General features: G+C 46.5%; 1 protein-coding gene across 2 annotated transcripts in view; it reads left to right on the top strand.

Annotated features, from left to right (window-relative positions):
* Nucleotides 1-9,691, top strand: part of SLC14A2 (solute carrier family 14 member 2) — a 67,772-nt gene that overhangs the window by 38,823 nt on the left and 19,258 nt on the right. Inside the window, exons 10-13 of one of the 2 annotated variants that reach the window (XM_077135577.1) lie at nucleotides 5,245-5,367; nucleotides 7,432-7,514; nucleotides 8,272-8,431; nucleotides 9,159-9,348. In XM_077135577.1, coding sequence (XP_076991692.1) covers nucleotides 5,245-5,367; nucleotides 7,432-7,514; nucleotides 8,272-8,431; nucleotides 9,159-9,348 — 556 coding nt within the window. The remainder of the gene's footprint in view (nucleotides 1-5,244; nucleotides 5,368-7,431; nucleotides 7,515-8,271; nucleotides 8,432-9,158; nucleotides 9,349-9,691) is intronic. The other variant, XM_077135578.1, reaches the window with a different exon arrangement.

Raw genomic sequence — 9,691 nt, 5'->3', positions numbered from 1 at the left:
CTGAAATGGTCCTGAATGGCCCCCAGCATGAAGCTACATGCATTGACACACTTAATAAGGCTTGTTATAGAAGGAAAGAGCAGCAGTTCCAACACCAGGTGCACATGCCAAGGAGTTACTCAGCTGCTAAGGTTTCAACATGCCATAGGTTATCCAGGACAGAGCTTCCCAACCCATGGGTGACAGCACACATACAGCTGTGCAAGAGCACAAACCTCTTGGCCCTCCAAATGGGAGAAGAGTGGCGATCATCTAGAGGGCAGAGTCCTTGGACTTAGGCCCTGTGGCCAATGACAACATTATCTGTTTACTGTCCCATGCCACACAAGTGCTATTATTATATGAACCATGATGTTGGGGGTGGGGGAAGGGATTGGAAAAGACCAAAAAAAAAAAAAATCAGTAGAAACAATTATTGAGTGTTTATTGTGAATAAAGTTTATTCTTGGGTTTTAGAACACCCAGCCCTACCTTAAAGTTAAGGGTTTTCATGACTAGGCAGAATGGAGCTATGCAATGTCTTAAGTATGGAAACAAGTCATGTCAAACAAGATCTAGATCTTCAATGACTTATTTTCTTCTCTTCATTAACAGCTCTTCCAGCCACTCTTGTAGCAATTTCTGGCTGGTTGGTCATAGATGGCCATCCATTTTATCACCATCCATGAACTTCTACTCTTTTACCCAATTAACCCTGGGAAAAATCTGTCCTTACCCTGCAACTTCCAGGACCCTACACAGCTCAGGTATAAGCTTTGTCGACTGTAAAAGACTTGTGTTTGTTTCAATATTTATCAAATGTTAACATTTATGAGATATATTAATAATAATTCATAAGTTGAAATATCCAAATGACTCTCTCTGTTCTACCATTCAGAAATTAAAATGTATATCCCTTATTAATTTATCCAACAAATGCTTCTCAGTGCCTACAGCATACCAGGCTCATGATAGTTCTGGGAATGCCAAAGTAAGTTGGATATAATGCCAGCTGTCAAGGATCTCAACATCCTGTGAAGGTGACAGGCAAGAACATATAATTCACACCTAGCAAGGTAAGAGCTAATGCAAGTAGATGGCAAATTCCAGGAGTGCCCTGAGAATAAGGCTCCATCCCTGCCATTATAGGGCTCTCAGAGGGAAGTCCTTCCCTGGGGAGATGCCTGAGCACTTCCCAATTATGTCCCAGAACATTCTGCAAGCATTACGTCATCTTCATAACAATATGAGAAAGAAAGTTCAGGTGCTGTGATCCCTCTGAGATGTCTGACAGCATTTTATGGGTTGGTGTCTTAGTCTCCCAGGGCTGCTATAACCAATTACCACAAACTGGGTGACTTAAAACAACAGGGATTTATTGTCCCACAGCTGTGGAGGCCTTAAGTCCAAAATCAAGGTGTCAGCAGAGTCATGTGTCTGATGTCTCTAGGGAAGAATCTGTTCGTGTCTCTCTCCTGGCGGCTGGTGGTGGCTGGCCAGCGGTCTATAATGTTCTTCCCTCATCTTTCTGTATCCAGCTCTTTTCTTCTTATAAGGACACCAGGTAGTAAATTAGGGCACACCCTATTCCAGCATTTGAACTTTAATAATCCCTTCTGAAATATGACCCTATCAACAACTATGGTAGTTAGATCCAGATGTCAACTTGGCCAGGTGAAGGTGCCTAGTTCTATTGCTGTGGACATAAGCTGGCATGTGAACCTCATCTGTTCCTGATTACATCTAAGTTGGCTAGGAGGCATGGCCTGCTGCAATGAATGATGTTTGATTTAATCAGCTGGTGCTTAAATGAGAGCTCAACGTAGCACAGCCTAAGTAGCTCAGCATACCTCATCTCAGCACTCAGCAGCTCAGCCCAGGCCTTTGGAGATGCAGAAAGGAATCACCCCAGGGAAAGTTGTTGGAACCCAGAGGCCTGGAGAGAAGGCCAGCAGAGATCGCCCTGTGCTTTCCAATGTCAAAAAGAACCTCAGTTGAAAGTTAACTGCCTTTCCTTTGAAGAACTATAACTAAATAAATCCCCTTTTTACTGAAAGCCAATCCATCTCTGGTGTGTTACAGTCCAGCAGCTAGCAAATTAGAACACCAACTAAGTTAACATTCTGAGATACTGGGGTCAGGGCTTCAACATATCTTTCTGGGGACACAATTTAACTATAGCAATTGTGTCAATAAGGTCAACACTACATGGAGGCTGTGTATTTCTGTCTGGGAGTTATGCCTACGATTGATGAAACTGCCCATGAGGTTACATGGCTTGCAAAACACCATGTTGAAATTAGTGATTTTTGGTTCCCAGGCAGCATCGTTATTTTCTTTTTTCCCCATCACACTCCTATTTCTAGAAGATTTGATAAACCCATGTTCATGATAGTCATGAAATTAGCTTTATCTGGTTTTTGTTGTTGTTGTTACATTTATTTACTTACCTTTAAATTTGTTTTTAGAGTTCTGAGTATCAGTCCCAAAAGAAAATGGTAAATTGCTGTCACTTTAGCATTTTCACAGGAACATTTACTTTCTAGTTGCCTTTGGGGCATCTGTTCTCACCTTTAATTCTTAATCTTGGCCGGCACATCTCATCTTAAGGGGCAGTTGGGCCCTCTGGTATTGTCCACATGAGACCCAGAACCAGTGCTGGTATCAGACCCTATTTGGTGCCACCAACTCACCCCAAAGAAGGGCAAACATGTTTTCAAAGGAAAGAAAGATGCCACCTTGTTTACATTTCTGGTGACTGGAACACCAACTCTAGGAACACCTAGTAATCTGGGATCTACCCCACTTGCCTGGGCTCCAAGAAGGCAGCAGAACCAGGTATGGTAGTTGTACCAGGGGAGCAGGAGGTGAGCCACTCTCCCTGTGTAGCATCTCTAAGCTTTCCCAGCAGGGCTTGGCCACACCTGGCAATCACTCACCCACAGCTCTCTTCAGCAAGCACATCTGGCTCCACCTGTGTTATGTGGCTGACTACTCTGTGAAAAAATCTGGGACAGCCTAACAACCAACAATTTTCCTTCTTGAATTTCCAGAAGTTCCAGGTAGATGTTGCCTTAGTTTGTTAAACTGAAGCAACCTCTTTGTATATATGAGAAATAATGCCAGTTAGTAAGTAGCATTTGTCATGGTCTCTAAGATCCAGGACCAGATACCCAAATAAAAGGGAAGCTCCTTTTTTGCACAAACAGGTCTACGCTGAGCGGCACAGTGCAGTTTTGGAGTGGAGAGAGCTGTGTGTTGGGAGTCAAGGGGTCTTGCCATGAATACCGAGCTGTGTGACTTGGGTGAATTGCCTGATTTATCTAGACAAGAAAATGGGCTGTAATCTTGAAGTTCCCACCCAGATCTGAGTCTATGGTGCTAAGATGAGAATATCTGTGTGCAGAGGGGAAGATGGAGTAAGCCAAATTAGGCAGGTGAGGAGTGGGAAGCAATGGGCAGATGTGCCCAGGGAAGTGATGCCATGGGAGAATTCCCGGTTTCATCAGCTGGTGTGAAGATACCCCATCTACAGAGATGTCCCAGGGGAAGGCTGACATTCCTGTTGTCTCTGAAGCAGAGATAGTGGGGTATGGGGAGGAGAAAACTTGCCTAACCTCAGGAGTAATGGCTCACCCACTGACAGGATACTTATAGCCTAGAGGGAAGGCACTTGGTTGTGTGCTGTACCTTCCAGTCTGAGGGTGCAGATGAGACCTCTTTCCCTACTCACAGACATCCCACAGGCTCTCTGGTTGTTGGCCCTGCTGTGATCTGAGTTTTGCTAAAGTAGTTTCTATCTGATCAGTATGGCCAAATTTTAACGTGTATAGGAACCAGCTGGGAACCTTGTGAACATGAAAGTTCTGAATCTGTAGGTCTGGGGTGAGCCTGCGATTCTGCCTTTCTAACAGGCTCCCTGGTGAGACCACGAAGTTGGCCAACAAACCAGACATTGGTAGCAAAGATACAGAGAAAACGATTGTGCCTAAGAGTCCTGTGGCTCGGCTGTTTGCAGGATGCTATAGAAATCATACTGTGCCTCAATTTACCATCATTTGGAAATAATAATGTCCGCCTTATCAATTTCAAGGTACTATTGAAAGGACCACATGAGTTAGCTCTGAAAGTGTGCAAATGTAGTGGTGTAATAGTGTGTTTTCTGCTATTCCAGGCTCCTGCTAGATCATCCACCTCTAGTAAGCAATGGAACCCCAAGCAGAGGTTGTTAACTTGGCATACCCCAGGGAGCACCAAACAGTAGAGTGGGGGTAGGAATAGGATTGTGTATTTTTTTGGGGGGGGTTGCATGGTCCAGGAATCCAACCCAGGTCTCCCATGTGGAATGTGGGCATTCTAACCACTGAACTACCAGTGCACCCAGGATTATGTATTTTAATAAGCCACAGATCACACTTTGAGACCCCACCACCACCACCACCCCCAGCAGGAAGAGTGCTCTCTTGCCCCAGGGAAATGTAAGATAATAAGGTATAGCAGAAGATTTCTTGTCACTGATTGAAGAAACAGGACTCTTAGCTTCCCACAGATTGGTGCTTTCTCACACTTGACTGTATGTACAAATCACTTGTTGAAATATAGATTCTGATTCACTCGGTCTGGCGTGGGGCGTGAGATTGCACATTTCCAGCAAGCTCCCAGGTAATGCCAATGCTGCTGGTGTGGAGACAATACTTTGAGTAGTAAGAATCTAGCCTGATGGTTCTCAACCCAAGGTGTACATTAAAGCCATTTTCTAAATACCATGAGTATTAAGAAATTCAATTTTTTTCATTGGTCTGGGGTCAGGTGAGGCATTTTTTAAAACACCCAGATGCTTGTGATATGCAGCCCAGCATTGAGGGCCTCTTCCCGCACCTCCCCTCACCTCAACCACAGATGGAGGCCCAACACTGGCTGAAGGACAGGGCAATCAGCTTGTTCCGGCGGGTCCAAGGTTTGGTCAGCTCAGTCTTAGAAACAGTAGCTCCTGGCTGGAGCAATAAGGCAGGACGGCTCTCCTTGACTGGGCACTGATATAACTCAGGTTCCTGTGGGAAAAAAAAAGAAGTGGACATTTTCACAGGAGGGATGGAGAGGCTGGGTGTTCTGTGCAGACCCAGATGTGATTACTAACCAGCTGTAACCTCAGTGTGCATTCTTTTCCAGCTTCTGCATGTAATTGATTGCCTCGTGCCCTGCTTGGCTCTCCCTGGGGGTGGACCAGGGTGGGGCACTGACCTGTCTCCTCTTGCCCCTGGCTAGGCAGCAGTGTGGAGCAACCATCCTCAGGGACCCCAAAGGCCGAGGAGGGCTCGGAGGCGCTGCTCCCCAGGCGCAGGAGCGTGTTCCACATCGAGTGGTCCTCCATCCGGAGAAGGAGCAAAGGTGTGTGTTTCCTCCCCTCGCACCAGGGTCCTCAAGGTCCCTATATCTAAGAGGGGGACAATGGCAGCGCCGACTTCACAGAGCAGTGGAGAGACCCACGTGATCGGGCTCGTTCTGCTCACACCTGAGCTTTGCCCACAGCCACAGTTGTGGGTTACTGGACTCCCCCTGAGCCAGGGAGAGTGGATCTGGGACAGGCATGGGCTCCTAAACTTGGCTGCATATTGGAGTCTCCTGCATCCCATCCCAGGCTATTCTAAGTTAATTGTTCTGGGAAGAAGCCTTGGTGGGCATCAATATTTTTCAAGTTCTCCATGAGATTCTGATTTACAGCCAAGTTAAAAAGGACCCTAGTAGGAGCTCCCAAAGGCCACGAGGAGGATCCTGAGGGGAGGTGAGCTGAGCAGCTTGTGAGCCAGAAACTTGGACTTGAAGCTGAGAACAAGTTGTGGGGAACATGGAGTGGTCTGGAGAGATCCCCCTAGCCTGCTTTGGGGTTGGTGGACCTGCATGAAAAGCCAGGGCAAAAAGGCAAACTGATCCCGCAAGGGAACAGACTTGCCCAGAGTCACAAAGTTGGCAAGTCACGGGAAGGGATAAAACTGATTCCAAGTTTAGTGCCCTTCTGACCTCGTCACATGATTCCCAGCCAAAATATTCAGTGACTTTCTTCCCCCAGCTTAACCCCATCGCGTCATACCAGAAATCAGCTGACCCTGGGGAATGGACCTTGGGTGGTTTGCAGGAAAACCTCCCTTGGGGTGGCGAAGGCATTGCAGATATCCTGAAGACCCCTAAGCCCAGGTGTTCGCATTTGGCAGGGCCCCCCAGGCCTGGCTGGAAGAGAGTGTGGTTTGCCTCTAAAGGTTAACAACCTCCCTCCACATATCCTCCTATGACAGTGGTTGGGGGCTGGGGTTGGGGAGAGCATGGAAGAGCACTCCGTGCATAGGAGCCCATGAGATGGAAGTCAGATGGAACTGCTGAAGCGCTGGCAGGCACAGGGAGCCACAGTCATGAGTGGGGAACCTCACACTTGTCAGTCTCCATGTTCTGAGTCCTCCTCGCTGTCTCCTACTCTTCCTTTAAAATCTCTCAAAATTAGTTCGTTTCTCTTGCATGATGCAATTCCCCAACCACATTGTGTTTTGCAGCCCCTGCTCCTTCATACAATGGGAGCACAGTGCCTCCGATGTATCACATTTGGTACTTAGATACTCTGAAGATTTAGGAATGCAGAAAACCCAATTCACTCTGCAAGGCTGGGGCATCCGGAGCTCAGCCTGCCCTCCTCACAGTTGACCACCAGAGGGAGCCAGAGCACAAAACCAAAATTTCCAATGCCCCAAGAACACATAAAACCCCACGGAAACAGGTCTTATTTAAAAATAAACTGATAACGAAAAAAATATGCTTATAGCCCCCTTACAAGACTTTCCTAGAATTACAAATATATGCCAAAATCTTCTTCCACTAGCTACTTGGATATCATTTGTCCTAATCTAATCCAACCAACAGCTGCTACTAAAACACCTAAAATCCAGAGACAAAACCAAACCAAACCAAACAGTCCATGGTCACCTAGCTGAGGAGATCTAAGTGCAAGTTCAAACTCAGATCTTGCATGACTCAGGCAGCCCAATGCTTTTCGAGCAGGGAGTGGAGAACATCAACTAAATCCAGGCCCCTTCCTTTGTTGTCCATGTAGTACAGGAGGAAAAGGAGATTCAGGGAACACTGGCCCTCACTGACCCTCTGGGCTGCTGTGACCCATCAGCAGCCATCAGGCTTCTTAACTAAGGGGAAGTGGAGTCTGTGAACCCTCTAGCTTCCTATATATGAGGATGTGGTTTTTTTTCCCAAAGAGAAGACCCAAAGTATTCCTTGACCAATAAAAAAAAGCAGGGAGGTAGGGAGCTCCAGTTATAAGACTCCATGGTTCTCTGCTTCTGCAAATGAAATAGGAAATACTAAATATTCCCAGGAAGACTTGTAGGAAAATAGCTGCCGAGGAGCCTGGGTAGAGGTGTCCTAATTGACAATGCTCTTTCCTTCCAATTCCAGTGTTTGGAAAAGGCGAATCCCAGGAGAGACAAACCAAAGACCCCTTTCCCTACCAATACCAGAAGCCCACATTGGAGCTGCTTGTGAGTACCCGATGGCCCGGTCAGGGCAGCACCCAGGAGTCACAGAGCCTACAGCAGATTAGGGACCTTAAATCCAAAAAAAAATATTTTCTGATTCAGGCAACTCTTCTTGAATTCAGGTTTTCAGCAACATAATTACCCAGGATGAAGATTCTGTTTTTTACAATTTATTTTTTAAAGTTTCCTATTCTTTAGTTTAAATTAGTTATCAGTCTTCTAAATCCAGCATTCCAGCATTTAGAAAATAAGCCCATGTGAATTTTCAAAAACAGACTTTTTACGTATTCTATTTCATAATCATGTTTATGCACAGTTGAATGTTGAGAACTAGACATACTGGCGGAGAAGGCTGATAATTTCTTCTGGAAGGAGTGTGGTATAGTGGAAGGAATGATTTTTTAAAAAGCATCTAAAAATCGGTGGTTAAATCTCAATTTCACTGTTTGACCTTGACCTTTGCAAATGAGGACCTCTTAATTCCTGAGTCTTCACCCACAGAATGAGACTAAAGTTGTCATCGTGTACCTTTATTAATAAGGTATACTATATACATATTAAATAAGGCAATAGGTCAAACTAAGCAAGTAGATAAAGAAAATCAAAAAGCATTCTCAGTGCTCAGGGAAGTGATCAAATGCCAAGTCCCCAAATCAAATGAAAATCTTAGCTTGGTCCCTGAGTGCCTGTGAATGTCCCTTTCTCAGTGTGAGACTAACAGAATGTAGGAGCTTCTTGCCTGACGTTTGTCCCCGAACAGGACCTGGACACCATGGAGGACAGCTCTGAGATAAAGGTGGAAGAAAACATCTCTAAGACTTCCTGGATCCGGAGTTCCATGGTGGCCAGTGGGAAAAGGATCAGCCAAGCCCTCAGTTACATCACAGGAGAGATGAAGGAATGCGGAGAGGGACTTAAAGGTAAAGGTTCTGTCAGAGCAGCTCCTGACCCTACACTGAAACAATTCACCTCCAGGCATCCCCCAGGAAACACATTGCTGCTGTTCTCTACAGACTAGGCTGAGTTCTGCTTCTATGTTCCTTCAGGGAAGACAAAAGTTCTGCTTCCATAACAGACATCCTGTCTCTTGGAATATCAATGCCAATGCATTTAAACATGTGAGCTCTCACTTCTGAACATAACAGTGATGTCTCTAAACATCCCATCACTGTGTTGCAGATGGGCATGCTTTAGCACTGGGATTTTAGAGCCTGCATTCTAGAAAAATGCCCTCTGGATAGCTCACCGAAGAACCATGTCTACTATTCCAATGGGTTCTCTTTAGCGAGCTCCCCAGAGCTCAGGTCACAGATTTGGCACCCTTTGTGCAGCAAGTGAGTCTTATTTCTGGAACGGCCTTCTTAAAAATTCATGGCGCTATCACAGGGGTTGTGGATAGCGCAAGGGTTCCCCGTCCCCACTGCTGGGAAAACTACCTGAACACCACGTCCATCCGGCGATGGCTATGTAGGAGAATCTGGGCCAACACCCTCTCCCGTCCATTGTTTACCCTCTTCCGTGGTGGCTGACAGCAGGTAGCTCCCTGCAACCCCACTCTGGATATGGAGTTTCTCCCACTCCCACCCCCACCTCCTTAGGCCTAGGGACTCGCTGAGAAGGTGCTGACTGCCCACCCCACCATTTCAGACAAATCTCCCGTGTTCCAGTTCCTCGACTGGATCCTCCGTGGCACGTCTCAGGTGATGTTTGTGAACAACCCCCTCAGTGGCATCCTCATCATCATCGGCCTCTTCATCCAGAACCCCTGGTGGGCCATCTCGGGCTGCTTGGGGACCATCGTCTCCACGTTGACAGCCCTCATCCTCAGTCAGGACAAGTAAGTTCCCCCAGTCAAGGAGCCTCAGAAACCCAGGTCCAAGCCTGGGGCCATGGGGTCTCTCCCCACGGAGACTGTTCTAGTCTGCTGGCTGCAGGAATGCAATATACCAGAAACGGAATGGCTCTTAAAGAGGGGAATTTAACAAGTTGCTAGTTTACAGTTCTAAGGCCGAGAACATGTCCCACTTAAAACAAGTCTATAGAAATGCCCAATCAAAGGCATCCAGGGAAAGATACCTTGGTTCAGGAAGGCCGATGGAGTTCAGGGTTTCTCTCTCAAGTGTAAGGGCACATGGTGAACACGGTCAGGGTTTCTCTCTCATCTGGAAGGGCACATGGCG

Source organism: Tamandua tetradactyla, chromosome 18 (assembly GCF_023851605.1).
Source record: "Tamandua tetradactyla isolate mTamTet1 chromosome 18, mTamTet1.pri, whole genome shotgun sequence".
In the NCBI taxonomy this organism is placed as follows: Eukaryota; Metazoa; Chordata; class Mammalia; order Pilosa; family Myrmecophagidae; genus Tamandua; species Tamandua tetradactyla.
The sequence above is the reverse complement of the archived record's forward strand: the minus strand, read 5'-3'. Positions and strand labels throughout refer to the sequence as shown.